Raw genomic sequence first — 27,171 nt, forward strand, 5'->3', positions numbered from 1 at the left:
TATCAGCTCAATTTTCCTGCTTCTGCACCATTCCCTTGTTCAAAAATATTAATCCCTCTAAGTTTTCGTTCTTTCTCTTTTCCCAAAGTCAGCTACTGCCCAAGATGCAGCATACGACTATCTCAGCTAAAAGTATCACTCAAGGTTTTCTCCATTTCTAGTGACATTGTTTTCATTTTGTAAGTCCCAGTTTTTCTCTGATAGAATTTGTAGGTGGATTTCTATGATTTCTTACTCCAATTCCCAAAGTGAGTTCCCATTATGGGAAAAACTATTGGAAACCTGAACTGGTAGAGTTGACCGCAAACTTACAAACCTAAGTTTAAATTTAGGTGTGGCATGGTGGTTTACTGGTTAGCACTGTTGCCTAACAGCATTAGGGTCCCTGGTCCAAGTGTAAAGATTTACTAGGATGGTGCCGGGAATGGAGGTTTGAGTTACATTGAGGGGCTGGTAGGCTAGGACCTTTTACACTGGAGCATAGGAGGTTGAGGGGTGACAATATAGACATTTATAAAATCATGAGAGGTACAGATAAGGTGAATATCTTTTCCCTAGGGTGGAGAAGTGCAAGACTATGGGGCATATTTTTAAGGTGAGAGAAGATAGATTTTAAAAAGATATAGGCAGTAACCTTTTTTTGCACAGAGTGGTTCGTATGTGGAATGAACTGCCAGAGAAGTGGTGGATGTGGTTTCAGTTACAACATTTAAAAAATATTAGAATAAGTACAATAATAAGAAAGGAGGGATGTTAGCCAAACACAGGCAGGTAGGACTAGTTTAGTTTGAGATTATGGTTGGCATGGACTAGTTGGACCAAAGGATCGGTGTCTATGCTTTAATGACTGTCTGTGTGGAGATTGCATGTTCTCCCTTTGTCTGCATGGGCTTCCTCTGGGTACTCCAGTTTCTTCCTACAGTCCAAAGATGTGTAGGTTAATTGGATTGGCCATATTAAATATGGGGTTATGGAGATAGGGTGGGAGGCTGGATCTGGGCTGAACCCTCTTCGGAGGGTCGGTGCAGATTTGATGAGCCAAACGCCTCTATCATGTAGGGATTCCATGATACTTAAAACAGAAATAATTGCAGAACTAAGCCAGTAGGTAGGACCTTTTACACTGGAATATAGGAGGTTGTGGGGTGACCACATAGACATTTATAAAATCATGAGGGATATAGATAAGGGGAATATCTTTTCCCTAAGGTGGGGAAGTTCAAGACTAGGGGGCATATTTTTAAGGTTGAGAGTAGAAAGATTTTAAAAAGATATAAAAACATAACTGGTGGGGAAGTTCAAGACTAGGGGGGCATATTTTTAAGGTGAGAGTAGAAAGATTTTAAAAAGATATAAAAACATAACTTTTTGCTGAAAATGGGAAAACAAATGAACAAATAATTGTCAAATGTAGTTAGGAGAGACGTTTGTGAGGTTGAATCACAGATGTCAGCATATGAACAACTGGGGGCATGTTACAGAGCTCTGTATGTTCACAGCTGAAATGAACTATATGGTTATATGTACAAAAGTTTAGAGTTGGCCAAAATGCACAAGTCAGTCGACATCCATGGAAAAACTAACAAGCAGCAGTTGCTGGAAATCTGAAACAAGTAAAAGATAGATCTGGATAGATTCAGTCTCTGTGTAGCGATCATGGCAGTTAAGACTGCAGACTCCTCACTAGAACTGGAAAATATTACCAACACGACATTTAAATAGGAGCAGGCACACATGCGTATACACAACACGCATGCATACACAATACATGCACACATAATTACACAACACACACGTGACAGATTCATATCTGACGGGTTTTTTTATATTTCACAGTGAGTCTTTGTGGATTCTACGGTGCTTGAAAATTTTAGCTGGAAAGTGTTCCTCCAGCCATGTGACAGTTCTACACGACACAACACACTCAGTCAATATTCAAAGTCATTAGTTTTGTGATGACCAAAACACAAACACATTGGACAGCTGACAAGCGGCTTCCTGTTCTTGTTGTGATGTACCAGGCCATGTTGACATTGCATCTTCCTTTCTGAAAGTTTGGAAGATTTTTGCACAAAAGTCAACATTTTGTTTCTTTTCTTTAAGGAGTTGATGCTACCAGCCAACGAAAGAAGAAGTTTCATCAGCTTCACTGTCTAATGATACCCAGACTGAAGATCATGAGATATAAAATTCACTCTTGGACAATTTACGGGATCTATAAAGATACTTTGCTGGGATAGGCTTTCAAATAAATGGCAATTCATTTGGCCTAGGGGTATAACAACTGGCTGAAACCCAAACTAGGTTTAGAGCACGCCTTTACTGAACAAAAACTCAAACCTCTCACTGATACGCAATCATCTCTGGCAGCAGCCCTGTGGACCAATTTCCCTTTGCACTGTGGGCCAGTGACCATCTTCATCCTGCTCTGAGTGGGTGACCTCCTCCTCTGGCACCATCTCCTGGTCACTGGGCTGTCCTTCTGTGTACTCCTGGATAGTGGGCAGTGCCCCTTGTAGGCTGCAGCGCCGCCGTAGCCCCACCAGAAGAGGCTGGGGCATGGAGCAGATGTCTGCGTTGTTCCCTAGGTCAATCCAGGACAGTGCAGGATACTTGTTTGGCTCCTTCATCATCTCGGTCATTTCATTGACAATGAGCCGTGTCAGTCGGTTCCCATTCAGTGCCAGGTTGGTTAGTTTTGGAAGGGTTGCTAGCAAGGGCAACAAAAGTCGTAGGCTTTCATCTGCCAACTCGGTGAAACTTAAATCGATGGAAGTCAGATGGTCTCGGTTCAGCTGCAAGTAATATGCCACACGGTGAATGTCCCTGGGAGAGAGTGGCATTCCTGATAGATCCAGGGAATCAGTGGTGAGATTTTTCTGCAATGCAACTTTTAAGCTAAAAGGAAAAACAAGGAATAGATTATTTGAATCAATGCTCCTTGTTACTGGCTTGTTATTTCTTACCCATGTTACGGACCAGATCAACCCTCTTCAAATATATCAAGGCGATCGCCTCAACCCTAACTTTTAACTTTCTTAAAGGCGAGCGTAAGAAGCTGTGTTCCAGACGTAATTTGATTGTGGGCAGCACAGTGGATCAATGGTTAGCACTGCTACCACACAACACCAGGAATCTGGATTCGGTTTCACCCTCGGGTGAGTGTCTGTGTGGGTTTCCTCGGGGTGTTTCAATTTCCACCATAGTTCAAGGATGTGTGGGTTAGATGGATTGGGTGTGCTAAATTACACAGAGTGTCCAGGGAGGTGCATTTCCCAACCCTGGGAAATGCAGGGTTACAGGGATAGGGTGGGGGTGGGTGGGTCTGGGTGGGATGCTCTTCAGAATATCACTGTGGACTTAATGAGCTGAATGCCAGCTTCCACACTGTAGGGATTCTCTGATTGGTCCCACTACTTGGTTTTAAGCAAAACACACCCAGTTAAAATACAAACAAAAAGTAAAGAACTGATCTAACCAACTCGATTGAGAAACCTTAACAGAATAATAGATTATCTAATGACTTAACAACAACTATTTCAAAATAGTAACATTTAGTAAACACACCCTTGGCAAAGGCAAATTCAGTAAAATAGATTGTCTCACATGCAATGTTTCCTCAGTTCAGGAGAAAAGAACACCAGGAGAAAATTCTGGCAGAGAGATAGAACTCAAGGGTTTTGCTGTAGAAGGGTGAGATGGATGGGAGCTTCAAAACCCCAACAATAATTGAAAGCTAAACTAAAACCCTGGCCCTTTGGGAGCCTGACTCCACCATTCATGCTGTATCTGTTATTCTAACTTTAAAAAAAAACTAGGGCCTCACAAACTATTTACTTTATTGGCTTCAAATAGACTAGTCACTTCTGTCTCAATCTCTCTTAATAAAAAAAAAGGATAAAATACACCTCTTAAAGCCATGGTATCGTCCCACCCTGACTTGTACTATAGTTCATTCTTCCAACTATTGGGAGATCAGTGGGTCCAATTTAAAAAGAGCAGGAAATCTCTTATGTTGAGGTGTTATTGGTGAGCTGATCAGTACATGCAGCATTTATATGAAGACCATAAGAAACAGGAACAGGAGTAGGCCAATCAGCCCCTCGAGCCTGTTCCTGCAATTTAATCAGATTCAACCGCACAAAAGGACAAGTCCTAGAAAATATACCTACCACCCCAACACTTTGCTTAAAACAGGATATGGGGGCAAGGGACAATACTGCATATAAACCACAGAATAATCACTGAGTCCCAGTGATAAAATCCAATTTCTGCTTCACTCATCACCTGCCAGTTACTACATTTGAAAGGATTTATTTATTATAATGTATGTTTTGTTACAAAATACAGTAAAAAGCATTGTATAGTGTCACCAGTCTCTGGTGCCATTTTAAAGCACAGGAAAATAAACTCAAACATAGAATGTAAAGGCAGAAAAATGAAAACATAAAGAAAGTGCCCAGCCTTAGAATCCTTCTTGTTAACTGCTCCATCACAGGTCTGGTGGGCAGGCCTGAGTCCTCTTTGCAGTGCCACCACAGGTCTGATGGGCAGGCACAAGTCCTCTTTGCAGTGCCACCACAACTGGAACAAAAGTTGCCATTTTCTGTGCCATTTTGCCTCCACTGACGTAATACATATTGATTACAAAACCGGAATTAAAAACACAAATAAAGGAAACAAAGCCAAAAGGAATGAGAAACATCCAGATATTAAAGTCTTATTTAAGTCTTATCTATGCAGGCACCCAGGCCAAGCCGCAGTTTGGATTCTCGGAAGGAGATGAGTGCTTGATGCCACTGACTGTACCACTTCGGACCTCCTGCTGCTGCTGGCGCTGCCACCATCACCTCCAATTTTGTAACTGCTGGTGCTGCAACTGGGTCCTGGAATGGGCTCTGCCACGGAAGATACACATTCAACAACAAGAGCTGGAAGTGCTCAAGAAGTCTGACACAACCACATAGAACATTAAGGCACAGTACAGGCCCTTGATGTTGCACCGACCTGTGGAACCAATCTGAAGCCTACCTATCCGACATTATTCCATTTTCATCCATGCGTTTATCCAATGACCATTTAAATGCCCTTAAAATTGGCAAGTCTGCTACTGTTGCAGGCAGGGGATTCCATGCCCCTACTACTCTGAGTAAAGAAACTGCCTCTGACATCTGTCCTATATCTATCATCCCTCATTTAAAGCTATGTCCCCTCATGCTAGCCAGCACCATCTGAAGAAAAAGGCTCTCACTGTTCACCCTATCTAACCCTCTGATTATCTTATATGTCTCTATTAAGTCACCTCTAAATCTTCTCTTTAACAAAAACAACCTCAAGTCCCTCAGCCTTTTCTATTAAGACCTTCCCTCCATACCAGGCAACATCCTACTAAATCTTTCCTGAATCCTTTCCGAAGCTTCCACATCTTTCCTATAATGCAGTGACAAGAACTGTATGCAAGACTCCAAGTGCAGCCACACCAGAGCTGAAAAATGTGTTGCTGGAAAAGCACAGCAGGTCAGGCAGCATCCAAGGAGCAGGAGAATCGGTGTTTCGGGCATATGCCCTTCTTCAGGAATTTCCTACTCCTTGGATGCTGCCTGACCTGCTGCGCTTTTCCAGCAACACATTTTTCAGCTCTGATCTCCAGCATCTGCAGTCCTCACTTGCAGCCACACCAGAGTTTTGTACAGCTGCAACATGACCTCATGACTCCAAAACTCAATCAAAGCTATCGCAGCATATGCCTTCTTAACAATGGGCGGCAACTTTCGTGGATCAATGTACATGGACACCGAGATCTCTCTGCTCATCTACACTACCAACAATTTAACCAATTACCATAGTGCTCTTTATTCCTGTTGCTCCTTCCAAAGTGAATCACCTCACACTTTTCCACATGAAACTCCATTTGCCACCTCTCAGCCCAGTTCTGCAACTTATCTATGTCCCTCAGTAACCTACAACATCCTTCGGCACTATCCACGACTCCACTGACCATACTGTCATCTGCAAATTTACTAACCCATCCTTCTACGCCCTGTTCCAAGTCATTTATAAAAATGACAAACAGCAGTGGACCCAAAACAGATCCTTGTGGTACACCACTATGTAACTGAATTCCAGGATGAACTTTCCCATCAACCACCACAGCTAGCCAATTTCTGATTCAAAACGCGAAATCACCCTCAATCTCATGCCTCCATATTTTCTGCAAGAGCCTACCATGGGGAACCTTATCAAATGCCTTACTGAAATCCATACACACCACATCAACTGCTTTACCTTCATCCACCTGTTTGGTCACCTTTTCAAAGAACTCAATAAGGTTTGTGAGGCATGACCTACCCTTCACAAAACCATGTTGACTATCCCTCATCAATGTAATCCTTTCTAGATGATTATAAATCTTATCTCTTATAACCTTTCCAACACTTTACCCACAACCGGTTCACTGGTCTGTAATTACTTGAACAAGAAGACATTTGCTATCCTCCAGTCTTCTGACACTATTCCTGTAGACGATGAAGACATTAAGATCAAAGCCAGAGGCTCCCTGGCTTCCCAGAGAATCCTAGGATAAATCCCATCTGGCCCAGGGGACTTATCTATTTTCACACTTCCCAGAGTTGCTAACACTTCCTCCTTGTGAACCTCAGTCCTGTCTAGTCTACTAGCCTGTATCTCAGTATTCTCCTCGACAACACTGTCCTTTTCCCGTGTGAATACCGATGAAAAACATTCATTTCACGCTTCTCCTATCTCCTCGGACTCCACGCACAACTTCCCACTGCTGTCCTTGATTGTCCCTAATCTTACCCTGGTCATTCTTTTATTCCTGATATATCTCTAGAAAGCTTTAGGATTTTTCTTAACCCTATCTGTGAACAACTTCTCATGACCACCTCATGGACTTGCAGAAATTAGAAGCTGCCTCCATCCCACACTTCAGTCAGCAATTGAGAGATGTTGGACAAAGAATATGCCAGACTGTCACCAGGTGAAAAAATAAACTAGACATTCTTGAAGAGGATGGAGAACAGGAACTTCAGGAACAAACATGGTGGAAAAGGGTGTGGGATTGGGGATAACCATTAACATATATCCCTGGATTAGGATAATATTTATGGGCGGCACGGTGGCACAGTGGTTAGCACTGCTGCCTCACAGCGCCAGAGACCTGGGTTCAATTCCCGCCTCAGGCGACTGACTGTGTGGAGTTTGGACATTCTCCCCGTGTCTGCGTGGGTTTCCCCCGGGTGCTCCGGTTTTCTCCCACAGTCCAAAGATGTGCAGGTCAGGTGAATTGGCCATGCTAAATTGCCCGTAGTGTTAGGTAAGGGGTAAATGTAGGGGTATGGGTATGGGTGGGTTGCGCTTCGGTGGGGCGGTGTGGACTTGTTCGGCCGAAGGGCCTGTTTCCACACTGTAAGTAATCTAATCTAATCACACATAGTTGTAGGAATACAACTGGTATTGGCTCTGACATGGAATATAATAGCTGGAGGTCTTGTAGGCAATATGAGTCATAGCGATGTACAGAACACAAACAGACTCTTTGGTCCCAATCGTCCATGCCGACCAGATATCCTAACCTAACCCAGTCCCATGTGCCAGCACTTGGCCCATATCACTCTAAACCCTTCCTATTCATATACCCGTCCAAATGCCTTGTAATTGTATCAGCCTCCACCACTTCCTTTGGCAGCTCATTCTCTGTGTGAAAAAGTTGCCCGTTAGGACCCTTTTAAATTTTTCTCCTCTCACCCTAAACCTATTTCTTCTAGTTCTGGACTGTTCACTACACCTCCAATTTTGGTGTCATCTGCAAACTTACTAAATATATCTCCTACGTTCACATCAAAATCATTTATATAAGTTGACGAAAAGCAGTGGACCAGCACTAATTCTTGTGGCACTCCACAGGTTTCCAGTCTGAAAACAACCCTCTACCACCACCCTCTGTCTTTGAGCCCACCTTTGAGCCAGTTCTGTATCCAAATGTTTAGTATTCCATGAGATCTAATCTTGCTCACCAGTCTCCCATGGGGAATCTTGTCGAACATCTGATTGAAGTCCACATAGATCACGTCCACCGCTCTGCCCTCATCAATCCTCTTTGTTATTTCTTCAAAAAAACTCAATCAAGTTTGTGAGACATGATTTCCTCCGCACAAAGCCATGCTGACTATCCCTAATCAGTCCTTGCCTTTCCAAATACATGTGCATCCTGTCCCTCAGGATTCCCTCCAACAACTTGCCCACCACTGACGTCAGGCTCACTGGTCTATAGTTCCCTGACTTGTCCTTACCACCTTTCTTAAACAGTGACACCATGTTAGCCAGCCTCCAGTCTTCTGGCACCTCACCTGTGACTATCAGCAAGATGCCCAGCAATCACTTCTCTAGCTTCCCACAGAGTTCTAGAGTACACCTCATAGAGTCATAGAGATGTCCAGCATGGAAACATACCCTTCGGTTCAAGCCGTCCATGCTGACCAGATATCCCAACCCAATCTAGTCCCACCTGCCAGCACCCGGCCCATATCCCTCCAAACCCTTCCTATTCGTATACCCATCCAAATGCCTCTTAAATGTTGCAATTGTACCAGCCTCCACCACATTCTCTGGCAGCCCATTCCATACACGTACCATTCTCTGGGTGAAAAAGTTGCCCCTTAGGTCTCTTTTATATCTTTTCCCTCTCATCCTAAACCTATGCCCTCTGGTTCTGGACTCCCCGACCCCAGGGAAAAGACTTTGTCTATTTATCCTATCTATGCCCCTCATAATTTTGTAAACCTCTATAAGGTCACCCCTCAGCCTCCGACGCTCCAGGGAAAACACCCCCAGCCTGTTCAGCCTCTCCCTGTAGCTCAGATCCTCCAACCCTGGCAACATCCTTGTAAATCTTTTCTGAACCCTTTCAAGTTTCACAACATCTTTCCGATGGGAAGGAGACCAGAATTGCACGCAATATTCCAACAGTGGTCTAACCAATGTCCTGTACAGCTGCAACATGACCTCCCAACTCCTGTACTCAATACTCTGACCAATAAAGGAAAGCATACCAAACGCCTTCTTCACTATCCTATCTACCTGCGGCTCCACTTTCAAGGAGCTATGAACCTGCACTTTGTTCAGCAACACTCCCTAGGACCTTACCATTATCCACCTTTATGTATTTTAAGACATCCGGCACCTCCTCCTCTGTAATATGGACATTTTCAAGATGTCACCATCTATTTTCCTACATTCTCCATCTTCGATATCCTTCTCCTCAGTAAACACTGATGCAAAATACTTATTCTGTATCGCCCCCATCTCCTGCGGTTGCGCACATTGGCTACCTAGCTGATCTTTGAGGGGCCCTATTTTCTCACTAGTTACCCTTTTGTCTTTAATGTATTCATAGAATCACTTTGGATTCTCCTTAACTCTATTTGCCAAAACTATCTCATGTCCTCTTTTTGCCCTCCTGATTTCCCTCTTAAGTATACTCTTACTGCCTTTATACTCTTCTAAGGATTCACTTGATCTCTCCTGTTGATACCTGACATATGCTTCCTTCTTTTTCTTAACCAAAACCTTAATTTCTCTAGTCATCCAGTATTCCCTACACCTACCAGCCTTGTCTTTCAGCCTAACAGGAATATACTGTCTCTGGAATCTTGTTATCTCATTTTTGAAGGCTTTCCATTTTCCAGCTGTCCCTTTACCTGCAAACATCTGCCCCCCAGTAAACTTTTGACCATTCTTGCCTAATACCATCAAAAGTGGCCTTCTTCCAATTTAGAACTTCAACTTTTAGATCTGGTCCATCCTTTTCCATCACTATTTTGTAATACAGAATTATGGTCGCTGACCCCAAACTGCTCTCCCACTGACACCTCAGTCACTTGCCCTGCCTTATTTCCCAAGAGGAAGTCAGGTTTTGCTCCTTCTCTCGTAGGTACATCCACATAGAATCAGAAGATTTTGTTGTACACATTTAACAAGTTCCTCTCCATCTGAAATCTTAACACTATGGCCGTCACAATCCATGTTTGGGAAGTTAAAATCCCCTACCATAATCACTCTATTATTCTTACAGTTAACTGAAATCTTACAAATTTATTTCTCAATTTCCTGCTGAGCATAATACAATCGCAATAAGGTGATCATCCCTTTCTTATTTCTCAGTTTCACTCAAATAACTTTCCTGCATGTATTCCCAGGAACATCTTCCCCAAGTACCGCCATAATCCTTATTAAAAATGCCACTCCCCCTCCTCTCTGATCCCTCCTTCCTGCTTTCTATTCTTCCTACAGCATTTGTATCCTGGAACATTAAGTTACCAGTCCTGATCAAACCTCAGCCACGTTTCTGGAATTGCTATGATATCCCAGTCCCATGTTCCTAACCATGACCTGAGTTCATCTGCCTTCCCTGTTCGATCACCTGCATTGAAATAAATGCAGCTTAATTTATTAGTCCAACCTTGTTCTCTGTTTTGTCCCTGCCTTCCCTGGCTGTTTGACTTGCTACTTTTCCCAACTGTATCAGTCTCAGATTGATCTCTTTCCTCACTATCTCCCTGGGTCCTCCCCCACTTACTAGTTTAAATCCTCCCAAGGAGCTCTAGCAAATCTTCCTGCCAGTATACTAATCCCCTTCCAATTCGGGTGCAATCCATCCTTCTTGTACAGATCACTTCTACACCAGAAGAGATTCCAATAATCCAAGAATGTGAACCCTTTTCCCATGCACCAGCTCCTCAGCCACGTATTCATCTGCTCTATCCCCCTATTCCTACCTTCACTAGTTCATAGGTCCAGGTTTAATCCAGATATTACTACCCTCGAGGACCATCTTTTAAAATTCCTGCCTCACTTTCGATATGCTCCCATTAGAATATCATCCTTTTTCCTTCCTATGTCATTGGTTCCAACGTATGCAATGACCTCCTGCTGGTCCCTCTCCCCCATGAGAACATTCTGCACCCTCTCTGAGACATCCTTGATCCTGGCAGTAGGGAGGCAACACACCATTCTGATATCTCGCTGCCAGCCGCAGATACGTCTGTCTGTGCCTCTGACTAGACAGCCCCCTATCACAACTGATCGTTTGGAACCTAATGTACCCCACATTACATTAGAGCCATTATCAGTATCAGAAACTTGGCTGTTTGTGCTATATTCCCCTGAGAGTCCAACACCCCCTACATTTTCCAATACAGCATACTTGTTTGAAATGCGGATAGCCACAGGAGACCCCTGCACTACCTGCCTCTCTCTCTGACCTTTCCTGGAGTTAACCCACCCACCTGACTGTACCTGCGGCTTTTCTCCCTTCCTATAATTGCCATCCATCACACTGCCTAGCTCCTGTAAATTCCTTATTGCTTCTAACAGCCGCTCCAACCGATCTATGCAATCTAATAGGATTCGCATTCAAAGTCGCTTCCTGCAGACATAAGAGAGGGTAGGAGGTCCTTAATGGATACTTTGTTTCAGTAGTCACGAGTGAGAGGGACCCTGTCGTTTGTGAGTTCAGCGTGAAAGAGACTGATAAGCTCAAACAAGTTGATGTTAAGAAGGAGAATGTGCTGGAAATTTTGAAAAACATGAGGATAGATAAGTTGTTCAAAGGCGAGACGCAGAGGCATAGGGAAGGTCTTGATGAGGTGCTCATATTCATCAATAATGTGTTGCAGGCTACGAAGAACATGGTATGGTTTCTCCACTCCCTGGAAGTACGAGACAATGATGGGTACCCTATCAGGTTGTATCCAGTGTCTGTCTCCTGAGCAGGTCATTACAGTTTTTCACTGTAGCATGTCGGAACTGGCGGTCGATGAGTTGAGCATCATACCTTGTTCTTATGAGGATGTCCTTCAGTACTTTCAGGTGTCAGTCACATTCCTCCTCATCTGAACAGATCCTGTGTATGTGTAGGGCTTTGATTAGATTAGATTAGATTCCCTACAGTATGGAAACAGGCCCTTCGGCCCAACAAGTCTGTACCGACCCTCCGAAGAGTAACCTACCCAGACCCCTACCCTATATTTACCCCTAATTAATGCACCTAACACTATGGGCAATTTAGCATGGCCAATTCACCTGACCTGCATACCTTTGGACTGTGGGAGGAAACCGGAGCACCCAGAGGAAACCCACACAGACATGGAAAGAATGTGCAAACTCCACACAGACAGTTGCCCAAGATGGGAATCTAACCCATGTCCCTGGTGCTGTGAGGCAACAGTGCTAACCACTGAGCCACCATGCTGCCCATAGGGGTTGGTTGTTTTAATATGTTTAGGATGGAAGCTAGAGAAGTGCAGCATTGTGAGGTTACCTGTGGGTTTGCAGTAGAGTGAGCTACTGAGGTGCCCGTCCTTGATGGAGATGCGCATGTTCAAGAATGAGACAGATACTGAAGAGTAGTCCATGGTAAGTCAGATGGTGGGGTGAAACTCATTGATATCACTGCAGTTGTTTATGTGACTCCTTGCCATGGGTCCACAGGAAGAAAATGTTATCAATATACCCGGTGTATCATGCTGGTTGAAGGTCCTGTGCAGCAAAGAAGTCTTGCTCGAATATGTGCATGAAAATGTTGGCATATTGGGTTCAAATTTGGTCCCCATGGCTGTTCCGTGTGTCTGGATGAAGAACTGGTTGTCAAAGGTGAAAATATTGTGGTCAAGGATGAAGCAGATGAGTTGTAGGATGGTGCGCGGAGATTGGCAGTTGTTGGTATTGAGTATTGAGGGCTGTTACCGCGAAGCTGTCATTGTGGGGGATGCTGGTGTAGAGTGCCAAAACTTCTATTGTGATGAGGAATGTTCCCAGTTTGACAAGTCCGTGGTTGCTGAGTTTGTGTAAGAAATCTGTAGTGTCACAACAGAAGCTGGGAATCCCTGTACAGTAGGTTTCAGGGTGCCCTTGACATAGCCAGAGGAGTTCTCTATATAATCAGTATTATAGATTTACAGCAAGGCTACTCTTAAAAGTATGAACTTTTATTTTATTTTATTAGATTCCCTACAGTATGGAAAGAGACCTTTCAGCCCAACAAGTCCATACCAACCCTTCAAAGAGTAACCCACCCAGACCCATTCCCCATATTCTCCATATGGGCAATTTAGCATGACTTATCTGCTCATGTGCTGTGAGCTCTTCAACACAGGTTCCTCCAAGGTCAGTTACTGTTTGTCCATGTTTCCTAGATGCACTCTGATGTCCAGAGATACTCAAACTCGAACAGCAAAGGCAGTAACTGTGCAGATTCGTAGGTTTCTTTCTCGGATCATGTGGTCGCTGCTTTCGTCTGTCTACCTCCCTTTTAAAGTGCTGTTGTTTTGATATTTTCTCCCTCAAAGTTCCAAAACAATGCAACGGCTTATAAAATAGTAATTACTCCTCTTGGGAATTCAAGGAAATCACCTCCAACACCTAAAATACCTCAAAAAAGGAGCATATTTTACAGCCACAACTTTTTTCACATAATCCATCTTGCATTACCCAGAGGATTAAAAAAAAAATCCAGGCCTTAATTATGGAACAACATGAAGTGCTGTCAATAGCAGGACATATCGACTTGACTTAACCAGTTAGAATTCCTTAAATTGCGTGACTGGCCAGAATGGGGCATGCCATATCCAGTGAAATAAATTGAGCATTAGGCTCAGTTAAAGGGCTTTATCTTGCTGGTCTTTACCCAGAGGGTAATTGTTAGGTCTACCCATGGCTTAAGCAGCATAAAATGGTTGAAAGTGGTTTTCAGTTGACGTAAAATGGCTGAGGAACAATTTCAGCTGAAACAGCAGTTTCCATAGAATGCTGTTTCAAGTTAAACTATAAGGTTAAGTAGATTAAGATAACTCGTGACGGTTCTTGTGAAATTCATACATTGGGCCTTGTGGAACAGAAGCAGATAGTTAAATGAGGTACAGTTTTGAAGAATGCTGCTAGATAAATGGGAAGGGTCAGCACACACACTGATCAATGTTCACATGATGTTAAGAGCCCCAGATCTCTGAATGATAGCCAGCTGAAATGGGCTGAGTGACTGTATTTAAACCGCATGTTTCCTTTTATTCAGTGGAGGAGTTCCTGGCCTGCCCACTGGTGTAAAACAATAAATATTTGAAGTGGACCTGGGTGTCAAGGGACTCGTATGGTCATTCCACGCCACCAGTTAAATGAATCTTAATGTCATCTTAAGCTAGTTCTGTTAGATTTACTCCTTCTATAAAGACAGCAAATTAGTCTGGCTCACAGTTATAGATTATGGAAGCTGCTGTTTCAGTTAGAATTCTTGCTCAGCCATTTTATGTCAACTGAGAATGATTTCCAACTATTTTGAACCACTTCAGCCACGGTAACCCAAACAGGAATCCAGATGTGATCTCACCAGCATCTCATAGTTACAGTATGGCATCCAAAGATTTGCAGGTATCTTACCACCCCCCGCAGAGTTTCTTATAATCTGCTTAATATGTAGGAAGGGGGTAAGTTGCTCGAATTTCAATCTCAGTATGAAGAATATGCTCAGACTGAATTTCACACATGTTTCATTGTGACTGTAGAGATTTAATCCTTCTTGATTTTCAGCGGTCTCTATATGCAGTTTGCTGCTGGTCAGTTAATACAGACAAGAGCCCAATCGTTCTATGTATACACATGGCACTGACAGTACCTACTCCCCTGGTGATCACAGAATCCTCATTTCCTGTTAGTCACCATGGCAACAGCAGCATAATGAGCAGACAGAACCAAATTCTGAGCTGAACCCATGCACTCTGCCTGCTTTCACTGCAAGTCCTGACAACACCAATTAAAAACCACAATGTGCATTGATGTCTGGGCAGTAAGCTGCTGGTGTGTACACATCACACGTTCAAACTAACAGAACCTGATTTCACATTTCTACCTTGCAGCCCCAGAGTCCTCGCTAGCTTCAGAAACTAAAAGATTCAAGGTTCCCACTGAATGAGTCATTGCTCTACTAGCTACTTACGACCCCCTTTCCATTTGGGAAATATATTTTGATAAGCAAGGTGGGGGTGGGGGGGGGGTGGGAGTGAAACCTAGCAATGTGAGATTGGGACACTGACACTGTGAGACTGGCATTGAGAAATCTAAGAGACTGCAACTTTTGGAAATTGGTAACAATTCACTGTGGGAGGGAGGCATTGCTGCTATGGGGAGAACCTGAAACACTGGCGCCAGGGAATGGGAAACATGGGCATTGTGGAAAATGCACTGTGGACAGAATATTTATTGGTACTTTGGGAGCCAGATGCACTAACACTGGTGGACTATGAGACACTGTGACTGTAAGTGTGCTGCACTGAAACTCAGGGAGCAATTCTATGGCACTGGGGCTTTGAAACCATGGGTGTGGAAAACTGGCACTGTGGGAGTGGGGCACTGGCACTGTGGGAGTGGGCATTGACATTGTGGAAGCATGATACTGTCACTCAGTCAACACAAAATTATTCCTTTTTTAACACAATATTTGTGACATCTTTTTGAGATTCCCACTGTGGGTTCCTGTATGATGCTGGTACAATGTGATGAACCATAACCATGCCAGTGTATCTAGGCTTAGGTATGTTTGTGACTACACGTTTGCTCATTGTGGCTTTACACATACAACCTACATCTGAGTCAGCAGAGCATAATTCCACGAGAATCGATCGTTACTGACTTGGCCCTGATTTCACCTTTCTTTACTCTTTGTGTAAACAACTATCACTTTTTACTTTCTTAACAAACGTCACCGAATCACCCATGTCACTAATTATAACTCCAATTACCTAGCACTACCCACCAGCGGCTGTACATTCTTATTTGTATAAACTGAAGTTAACTTTCCCCTAACTTGAAACATACAGCACAAGGAATTATTTCATTGCAACAGTTTTGTCAATTTCTTTTGTTTCTCACCACTTTAATCAGACTCTGTTCAAGAGATGTTCTTTTCTCAGCTAAACAAGTCCAACTTGCTCAACATTTGCCATTTAGGGCAGCACAGTGGTTAGTACTGCCAGGGACCAGGGTTTGATTCCACCCTTGAGTGACTGTCTGTGTGGAATTTGCACATTCCCCATGTGCCTGCGTGGGTTTCCTCTGGGACGTCTAGTTTCCTCCCACAATCCAAAGATGAGTAGCTTAGGTGGATTGGCAATGCTAAATTGTCCCATAGTGTCCAGGGATGTGCAGGCTAAGTGCTAGTCATGGAAAATACAGGATTATAGGGATGGAGTGGGTTTGGGCGGGACGCCCTTTGGACGGTTGGTGTAGATCTGATGGGCTGAATGGCCTCTTTCCATACTGTGGGGATTCTATGACTCTGTAATGTTTGATATGCCACATGGTCAGTGTACCTTTAAGAGACACGTTCATAGTATCACGACTGCATCATAGCATGTGACCTAAGAGGTAAAAAGATTTTAAGCTCTATCTTATTCTGGATCATTTGGAGTGTAGCATTCCATTGAAAACCTGCTGCTCTCTGCTACGATGTAATAGCTTAACATTTGCCCAGTTGCTTGTATATTTGAGGAAAACAATGCTTACATCATAATTAGTCATTATAAATGTATGTTGAATTCTTCAATACCACAACATTCACGCCCGGTGGATCAGATTCACATCGGCTTCATTTCTTCATTTTGGATTGGATTGATCTCTTGCTTTTCAGCAGCAATAATATTCAGACTCTGTTTAAAACATTGTTTCCTTAATTTTAATCCTGCTGAATATAATGAGGAACATTTCCAGTGAGGGGAAGCTCAACAGCTCTGAGAGAGAATTATCATCAAATCTCTTGAATACAAGTGACCGGATGGGGTGGGTGCTTACCAGGCTTGTGACTTCTGCCTGGGCACAGTCTGCCTGTGCCACTTGGAATGTGGGGTCAGGTGGTAGATGAGCTGTCGGCAAAGTTTCTCAGAGGATTTCAGGGGCTCCACTTCCTGAAGAGAAAAGTAGTCACAGTGTGACACAGCACAGAAACAGACCTTTTGGTCCAACTCAAACATGTTGACCAAGTTTCCGAACTAAACTAGTCTCGTTTGCCTGTGTTTGGCCCCTGTTCCTCTCAACCTTTCCCATCCATGACCTGTTTGAATGTCTTTTAAATGTTGTAACTGCACCTCCATTCACCACTCCTTCTGGCAGTTCATTCCACATACGAATCACCCTCTGTAACAAGTTGCCCCTTAGGTCCCCTTTAAATCTTTCCCTTCTCACGTTAAAAAATACATCCTCTAGTCTTTGTAGTTTCCCATCCTAGGGAAAAGACCTTGGCTATTCACCTTATGTATGCCCATCAAGATTTCATAAACCTCAATAATGTAACCCTTTAACCTCCTATGCTGCAGGGGAAAAAAGTCCCAGCCTATCCAGTCTCCTATTATAATTTAAACTTTCCAGTACCCTTAACATGCCGTAAATCTTTTCTGCACGCTTTTCAATATAATAATATCCTTCCTATAGAGAAGCGCATCTATAAAAAAAATTCTTATCATAAAGAAAAAGAAGAAACCAACCATTAAAAATTAACAGGAGGTACTAATATTAAAAATGTAGGGTCATTCAATATGCTGAAACCCAAATTGGATAGATTCTTGATTGAACGGAATCAATGAGTATATGGAATCTACAGGAATTAGAGGCTAATTTATCAAATAGCATAGCAGGCCCGAACAGCTCCTCTTGTTCCTAAATCGTATACAGTACCTTTATGTATAATATGTTGATGGCATGTTGACCTTCATCTTGAAGCAACTGGAATATAAAGTGATGTTACATTTGTATAGTGCCTTGGTCAGACTCGAGCACTGCACTCAGCTGTGAGCACTGCACCTTGGAAAGGGTATGTTGGTCTGGGAACAGGGAGTGCTGAGTGCTTCGGGACAAAATGGAAGCATTCTTTCACTGAGATCACCTCTAAATATTCTAAACTCCAGTGATTAGAGGACCAACCTGTTTAACCTTTGCCCATGAGACAATGCCTCCATCCCAGGGATCATTTTAGTGAATCTTCAATGAACTACCTCCAAAACTGCTCACAGTACTCCAGGTATGGTCTCATTAGCATCTTGTTCTGTTGCAGGAAAACTTCCCTAACCTTCTACTCCAATTGCTTGAAATAAGGGCCAATATTCCACTAACCTTCTGGATGACCTGCTGCATCTCTGTGCTAGCTTTGTGTTTTGTGCATAAGTATAGCCAAGTCCCCTTGCAATGCAGTGTTTTCTTGATCTGGATAATTTATGCCTTTGCTTGTATCAGGAAATATACGTGCCTGTGCCCTGACCCCGCGACAGCTACTGCGTAAAGCCAGTATTATGTCTCTACTGTCTATCATGCAATCTCACATCTATCACCAGAGTTTCTCTCAGATGCCCACCACCAAAACGTTTCACATGGAACGTGCAAATATGTGGATGAAGGGAGAGTTTCAGTCAGTGGGTGAAGAATTGAAGGTTCTGGTCAGTCGTGTTAAATTTTGTTCAATATAATGTGCATGATGTGTCTCTCAAAATATTTTATTTTGGAATGAAATTGAAGCAACTATATTACACTGGGAGATCTGAGCTGATATCACGGTCTCCATGGTTACAGCACAGAAATCTGGAGCAGAGAAGGTAATTAATTGGCCGTTGCTGATTCCAAGAAATGAGGCGGCCACGGAGACAGTGTTAACAAACTGTCAGGACTGCTCTGTATAGGAACCTCAACGTGGTAATCTCATTCTGTGAATCAGTACAATGGATCCGGAGGGGCTATCTCAGACCAAACTCAAACTGTAATAACATCCATTTAATATGGTAAAACATCACAAACACGACATGGCTGGAAATCTAACTCAATCTGGAGCTACAGGAGACACTGGCGATAGAGAGATGAGAGTGTATGTTCCACTAGACCCTGTGTGAGGTTCCCCAATTAGTTAAGATTTCAGATAGGATACCTCAAATCATTAAATTCTCCAGTAAGGAGGAATGAACTGCCTCTTCTTCTTTACTCGCCTACCTTCCTTGGCTGGTCACAAGGTTAAATTAAAAAAACCCTTCCTTTTCCTGGCGATACCTTTCTCCCTGTCGTGGCTGTGGGTATGTTTGTCCAGCTGGGAGGTTGATTTGGATACGTTTCGTCCCCTGTCTAGGTGAGATCTTCAGTGCTTTGGAGCCTCCTGTGATGTACTGTGACTTCAGGGATTTATTTGGTTGTGTTCCTGCTGTTTCTGGTTGCTGGTTCCAGTTGTTCATTGTAGTGGCCGGTATACTGGGTCATCTGTCAATGTGCTTGTTGATAGAGTCTGCAGATGAGTGCTATGCTTCTCGGAATTCTCTGGCTGACCTCTGTTTAGCTTGTCCTATGATCGTAGTGTTATCCCAGTTGAATTTGTGGTTTTTGTCATCTGTATGTGTGGCTACTAGGGACAGTTGGTCATGGCGTTTAGTGGCTAATTGTTGTTTGTGGATGCAGACTTGTAGTTGTCTGCCTGTTTGCCCTATGTAGCGTTTCGTGCAGTCTTTGCATGGAACCCTGTAAGTTACATTAGTCTTGCACATGATGAGTGTAGGATGTTTTGTCCTGGTGAGTTGTCTGAGTATGGCTGTCAGTTTATGGACTGTCTTGAATTCCAGTGGTCGAAGAAATCTGGCTGTCAGTTCCGAGACATTCTTTATGTAAGGTAGCATGGCTAATGAGTTAGGTCGTGGCATGTCCTCACCGTGTTGTTTGTCTGTTAGGCAAGTGCGGATGAAGTTGCAGGGATATCCATTCTTGGTGAATACTCTGTAGAGGTGTTCTTCCTCTTCCCTTCGTAGGTTGGGAGTGCTGCTGTGTATTGTAGCCCTTTTGAACGGGGTCATAATGCAGTTTCATAAGACACAGGACAAGCTAAACAGAGAACAGCCAGAGAATTTCTAGAAGCATGGCACTCCATCTACAAACACGTAGACCTAGACCCAGTATACCGGCAATTACAAAGAACGACCAGAACCGGCAACTGGAAGCAGCAAGAATGCAACCAAATAAATCCCAGAAGGCGCAGTACAGCAGCGCTTCACAGGAGGATCCAAAGCCCTGAAGATGTCACCTAGACAGGGAACGAAACATATCCAAATAAACTTCCCAGATTGGCAAACATACCCACAGCCACGACAACCGGTGCCTGAGCTACAAATCTTTACACAAACTTTGAACATTTCTTCAGGACAGAAAATGATCAAAGGAGCAATTTAAGCAGGTTTTCTTGAGTTAATAAAAATGAAGTTTATTAATTACTGAACGCAAGAAAAATTAGTAATGCAACACTTACATTAGGAAGAAGTGATTCCCAACAGAACAAAAAGTTACAAAATAATGAATTAGTCTCTGAATTGTTCATGAAGAACAGATAATCAAACATTATGGCCATTTCATTGGAGGTTGCTTGTTGTGTTTTTGTTTGTAGCTGAATAGGTCGATTTCAAGATTTTTAGTTTTGCAGGTTGGTTGAGATTCTGTTGTTCTTATTCCTTTTGATTTGTGACTAAAATCGAGCATTTCAAATCATTTAGCCCAGTAGGTAGCTGACTTCTAGCACTCAGAGTGGGAGAATTCTTTTAGCTGCAAACCAGAGGTCACTAGGGGATAGTTCTTCAACTGTGACCTTCTGAGTATGCTCATGCTCAGACCTGGTGCAGAGGTACTACACATGATGCCACTTAATAGATAAGAGCACTTGATGTTGGAGATAGTATATGTGCATGGATAAAGGATTGGATAACTAATAGAACAGCTGGGATAGGGAGGGCAGTTTCAGAATTTCATCTTGGAACTAGTGGGGTTACACAGGGATCAGTGCGGGGGTCATCATTACTTACAACACATATCGATGAATTAGAAGAGGAAAATGCATGGGTGAATGTGAAGTTCACAAATATCAACAAAATAGGAGAGAAGGCAAGAGGTGAGGAAGAACTTTCTGCTCATTTCTGTCTTAAATGTGCAATCTCTTATCCTGGGATTATGCCGTGTGGTCCTGGAACTGTCCCACAAAGGGAAACAATATTTCTGCATCTACTCTGTCAAGTCCTCCAGAGGTCTTTTATGTTTCAATAGGAACACCTCTCATTTTTCTAATTTCCAATGAGTACAAGCTCAACCTATTCAATCTTTCTTCGAGACACACTCACCATATCTGGAATCAATCTAACGAACCTTCTCTGGATTGTCTCCAATGCTACGTCTTTGCTAAGAACCAGAAAACTGTTCATAGCAGGTGGTCTGACTCATGTCTTGTATAGTTACAGGCCACAGGGCATGGGGAAATCCACACACAGGTATACACAGAAGGTGTAGGGGAATGTCTGCTTATTCCAAATTGTACTGCTCACTACTCTGTGGGATCTGACTGGGTTTGGCCGTGTGGAGGTCAAGGCCGGGGTGGGGAGAGGGATGTTGTTATTTGCAGGTGTTGGAGGTGGAATGCTCAGGGACCCGGGGGGGAGGGCTATTGACTGGCGATACAGGTCCTGCTTGTCTGATTGATATCACAGGGATATCAAAGCTTGTATATGGGCTCTCTGCAGCCAACTTTATTTGTTGGGAACACAAATTTTGTATCCCTTAACAATGTGGGGGCAGCAACATTAGGTTGGACTTAGAGCCAAGGTTCACAGAATTGTTTACTTGTTCTTTTTTAAAATTCATTAATGGAATGAGGGCATCATTGGCTAGACCAGCATTCATTGCCCATCCCTAACTGCCCATAAAGCCGTTTAAGAGTCAACCACATTGCTGTGGGTCTGGAGCCACATTTAGGCCAGACTATCTAGGTCCATCACTCACCTTCTTTGGGCACTGGATGTCACGAGCCAAGCTCATTAGCAAGTCATGGGAGATGGGGTCCACCAGATTTGGGAAGGCTGTGTGTTTATAGAGAACATCATTCAGAGAGGAGCCTTCCAGGCCCAGATCCTGCAGGGGGTGAGAACAAAGCCAATTAGCAACTTGTAAGATTGGCTGATCCAGTCACACAATTGTTGCTAATCTCTACCTTGAATGGAACAACAGTTGATGCTTTTCACTATATTTTACTGTATTATTCACTGTGACATGCAAGTCATAATAGATCATTCCATTCCATTCAATACAACCCTCCAATTCTGACCTCACATACAACGGAAGTCACATCTGGAATGTACTTCTTATATCTCTACCCCTTGCTCAATCTTTAATTCTTCCTTAGAAACAACCTTTCTGATCAAACTTCTAGCAATCTGTCTGAAACTTGACTTTCCCACAAACTTTGCTTGAGGACATTCAGGTAGAGTGTCTTGGATTCTTACGCTGTTAAAGACACTGAATTAGATTAGATTAGATTACATTACAGTGTGGAAACAGGCCCTTCGGCCCAACAAGTCCACACCGACCCGTCGAAGCGAAATCCACCCATACCCCTACATTTACTCCTTACCTAACACTACGGGCAATTTAGTATGGCCAATTCACCTGACCCTGCACATCTTTGGACTGTGTGAGGAAACCGGAGCACCCGGAGGAAACCCACGCAGACACGGGGAGAACGTGCAAACTCCACACAGTCAGTCGCCTGAGGCGGGAATTGAACCCAGGTCTCTGGCGCTGTGAGGCAGCAGTGCTAACCACTGTGCCACCTTGCCGCCCACAATGTTCTCCTACATGCCAATGTTAATGGACTAGCTGCTCCATTTACTGAATATATAAGTTTGTTTTAGGGCAAAATAATAAATAAACATTATAACTCAGTGTGGCAAAGGATCGATACACACATGAAAACACATCTACATCCTTGACAATGTTCTCAACGACAGTCCCTCTAACAATGAACTAGGACATGCTTCAGGGATAATAGAGTAGCTGAAGTTCATTGTAGGCTTCTCTTCCACAATGCTAACCGCATTGGTAGTGTCCCTATCTCTGAGCCAGGAGACCCAGGTTTCCTGAAGAAGGGCTTATGCCCGAAACGTCGATTCTCCTATTCCCTGGATGCTGCCTGACCTGCTGCGCTTTTCCAGCAACACATTTCCAGCTCAAGCCCCATCTACTCCAGCAGAGTGCGACAACATCTCTGACCATGTTTATTTGGGAAATATTTACGCAAGGAGAGCTGATTAGGAAAGGGAGAACACTGTTGAGGCACAGTGGTACTGCCCCTACCTTTGAGCTAGGTGACATGGGTTCAAGTCCTATCTGCCCTCTAATCGGGTCGATTTAAAAATATTGAGGAAAAAGGAGAGAGCAGTCTGGAATTTATATTAATTGATGGAGTGTAATTAAATAGGAACCCTCAAATCCTGCTTGGGCAAATTAATGACTAGCAATGTAATGTCTTACCAGAGGATTCATTTTGATCTCCAAGGGAATGAAGAAAAATAAGCATTTTCTTTTTGACAAAAGTACTGCTTCCAGAAGCCCTTGAGGCAAAACAGCAGAATCATATTGCAGGCTTTCAAATTACAAGTAGATCCCAGTTTCTGTTCCAAAGATGAAACATACAAGCAATGGAAGAATGAAGCAGAAACATAGTTACTTCCCTTCATGCAGGGGAAAGAAAGGACAAGCTTGGCTTTGGCTACAGCAGGAGAAAGAAAACTTGGAAGTCAAGCATTTTCAGAACCGAATTTAAGTGTCTTGGATATCTCAGAAGTACAACAGATTATATTACAACTTATGGACAAGATTTACAAAAACAGACAGTTTGCTGGAAGCCTATGATCTTCGATAAATTTAAGAAGATGGGCAACCAGCACAGTGAAGAATATATCATGGATTTTGACAGATCATAAAAGATTTAAGTATGTTACTCTCGAAATTCCCGAGTATGTGCTTGTGTTCAAATCATTGGATTATGCACAAATTTCATGTATGGGTAAAATATGTCATGGTTTCAACTTTTAGAAAGGATTCTCTTTTAGAGCAAATGATTGATGCCATAAAGAAATATTTAGGATCATAGAATCCTCACAGTGTGGAATCAGGCCATTCACTCTCAGTCCACACCAACCCGTTGAAAAGCATCCCACCCAGAATCAGCACTATATCATATGCCTGCATTTCCTATGCCTAACCCACATAACCCGGACACTATGGGCAATCTGGCATGTTCAATCCATGTAATGTGCACATCTTTGAACTGTGGCAGGAGCTCAGAGCACCCAGAGAAACACACAGACACAGGGAGAACGTGCAACCTCCACACAGGCAGTCGCCCAAGGTCCCTGGTACTGTGAGGCTGCAGTTCAAACCACTAAAAGTCACCGTGTCATCTGAACAATTGTTTGTCGGAACAATCATTTCCAGCTCTCGTTATGTCACAAACTGGAAATTCTATAGTGACACAGAGACTGGAGTACTCCACAACTAATGACTTTCCAAATCGCTGGGGGTGAGTAAAAGGCGTGTGCACAGAGATTGGACATTGAAAGACATTGTGAGGTGGGTCACTAGAGAACATAGAACACTCCAGCACAATACAGGCCCTTCAGCCTCGATGTTGTCGTACTCTAAGATCAAACTATCCCACATACCTTTCATTGTACTATCATCCATGTGCCTTTCCAAGAATCGCTTAAATGTCCCTAATGTATCTGACTCTACTCCCACTGCTGGCAGTGCATTATATGCACCTACCATTCTCTGTGTAAAGAGTCGACCTCTGACATCTCCCCTAAACCTTCCTCCAATCACCTTAAAATTATGCCCTCTCGTGATACACATTTCTGCCAGGGGAAAAAAGTCTCTGGCTATCCACTATATCTATTCCTCTTATCATCTCGTACACTTCTATCAAGTCATCTCTCTTCCTTCTTCACTCTAATGAGAAAAGCCCTAACTCCTTCAATTTTACTTCATAAGGCATGCCTCCAGTCCGGGCAGCATCCTGGTAAATCTCCTCTGCACCTTGTCTAAAGCTTCCACAACCTTCCTATAATGAGGCAACCAGAACTGAACACAATATTCCAAGTGTGTTCTAACCAGGGCTCTATAGAACTGCAACATAACCTTGAGGCTCTTAAACTCAATCCCCCTACTTATGAAAGCCAGCATACCATATGCCTTCTTAATAATCCTATCAACCTGGGTGGCAACTTTCAGAGATCTATGGACATGGACCCCAAGATCCGTCTATTCCTCCATGCTGCCGAGAATCCTGCCTTTAACCCTGTAAGCTGCATTCAAATTCGACCTTCCAAAATGAATTACTTCATACTTTTCCAGATTGAACTCCATCTGCCACTAAGTAGCCCAGCTCTGCATCCTGTCAATGTCCCATTGTAACCTACAATAGCCCTCCACACTATCCACAATTCCACCAACCTTCATGTTATTGAACCTTATTAAACCACCTTTCCACTTCCTCATTCAAGTCATTTATAAAAATCACAAAGGGCAGAGGTCCCAGAACAGATCCCTGTGACACATCACTGGTCACCAAGCTCCAGGCTGAATACTTTCCATCTACTACCACTCTCTGTCTTCTATGGACCAGCCAATTCTGTATCCAGACAGACAAATTTCCCTGTATCTCATACCTCCTTACCTTCTGAATGAGCCTACCGTGGAGAACATTATCAAACGCCTTGCTAAAGTCCACATACACCACATCCACTGCTCTCCCTTTATCAATGTGTCTTGTCAAATCCACTAAGGTTTGTGAAGCATGACCTGTTCCTAACAAAGCATTGCTGACTATCTCTAATCAAAATATGGTTTTTCAAGTAATCACAAGTCCGGTCTCTCATAATCCTCTCCAATACTTTGCTCACCTCTGACATAAGACTGACTGGTCTGTAATTTACACAGTTATCCCTATTCCTTTTCTTGAACAATGGAATAACATTGTTGGAATACTGTGTGCAATTCTGGTCTCCTTCCTAACAGAAAGATGTTGTAAAACTTGGAAGAGTTCAGAAAAATTTTACAAGTATGTTGCCATGGAGGATTTGAGCTATAGGGAGAGGCTAAACAGGCTGGGGTTGTTTTCCCTGGAGTGTCGGAGGCTGAGGGGTGACCTTATAAAGTTTTATCAAATCATGAGGGGCATGGATAGTGTAAATAGGCAAAGTCTTTTCCCTGGGTTGGGGAGTCCTGAACTAGACGGCATAGGTTTGGGTGAGAGGGGAAAGATATAAAAGAGACCTAAGGGGCAACTTTTTCACGCAGAGGGTGGTACATGTAAGGAATGAGCTGCCAGAGGATGTGGTGGAGGCTGGTACAATTGCAACATTTAAAAAGGCATCTGGATGAGTATATGAATAGGAAGGGTTTAGAGGGATATGGGCCAGGTGGGACTAGATTGGGTTGGGATATCTGGTTGGCATGGACGAGTTGGACCGAATGGTCTGTTTCCATGCTGCACATCTCTATGACTCTATTTGCCACCCTCTAATCATCTGGCAATACTCCAGTGGACAGCGAGGACGCAAAGATCATCGCCAAAGGTGCAGCAATCTCTTCCCTCATTTCCTACAGTAACCGTGGGTATATGCTGTCAGGCCCAGGGGATTTATCTACACCTATCTTTTTCAAACATATTTTAACAGATTTATTGATTAAGATAACATACTAGATGAGAAGTTTGATTAGTTTGGATCATGTTGGCATAAGTAGGGAAGATGTATTGGGTATGCTAGAGGTTATTAAGGTGGACAAATCCCTAGGACTGGATGGGATCTATCCCAGGTTGCTGAGGGAGCGAGAGAGGAAATAGCTCGGGCCCTATCAGATATCTTTGTGGCATCCTTAAACACCGGTGAGATGCCGGAGGACTGGAGGGTTGCTCATGTTGTCCCCCTGTACAAGAAGGGTAGTAGGGATATTCCGGGTAACTACAGACCAGTGAGCCTGTTGTTGGTGGTGGGGAAGTTGCTGGCGAGGGTACTGAGGGATAGGATTTATATTTGGAAAGGAATGAGCTTATCGGTGATGGGAAACATGGTTTTGTGCGGAGGAGATCGTGCCTTACCAACTTGATAGAGTTCTTCGAGGAAGTGACCAAGTTGATAGATGAAGGAAGGGCTGTTGATGTCATATAAATGGACTTTAGTAAGGTTCCCCATTGTAAACTAATGGAGAAAGTGAAGTCACGTGGTGTTCAGGGTGTTCCAGCTAGGTGGATAAAGAACTGGTTGAGCA

At 43.3% G+C, this 27,171-nt stretch overlaps 1 protein-coding gene across 1 annotated transcript; it reads right to left on the reverse strand.

Annotated features, from left to right (window-relative positions):
- Window positions 1-1,360: 1,360 nt before the first annotated feature.
- LOC122562891 (leucine-rich repeat-containing protein 75B-like) lies at window positions 1,361-23,397 on the reverse strand. Its single transcript, XM_043716216.1, has 4 exons — window positions 23,371-23,397; window positions 21,844-21,972; window positions 16,858-16,970; window positions 1,361-2,898 (listed from the first exon to the last, which is right to left on the reverse strand). The coding sequence occupies exons 1-4, from the start codon at window positions 23,380-23,382 to the stop codon at window positions 2,358-2,360; spliced, it is 795 nt and encodes a 264-aa protein (XP_043572151.1). The 5' UTR covers window positions 23,383-23,397; the 3' UTR covers window positions 1,361-2,357.
- Between the last annotated feature and the right edge of the window lie 3,774 nt (window positions 23,398-27,171).

This window comes from Chiloscyllium plagiosum, chromosome 25 (assembly GCF_004010195.1).
Source record: "Chiloscyllium plagiosum isolate BGI_BamShark_2017 chromosome 25, ASM401019v2, whole genome shotgun sequence".
NCBI classification, from domain to species: Eukaryota; Metazoa; Chordata; class Chondrichthyes; order Orectolobiformes; family Hemiscylliidae; genus Chiloscyllium; species Chiloscyllium plagiosum.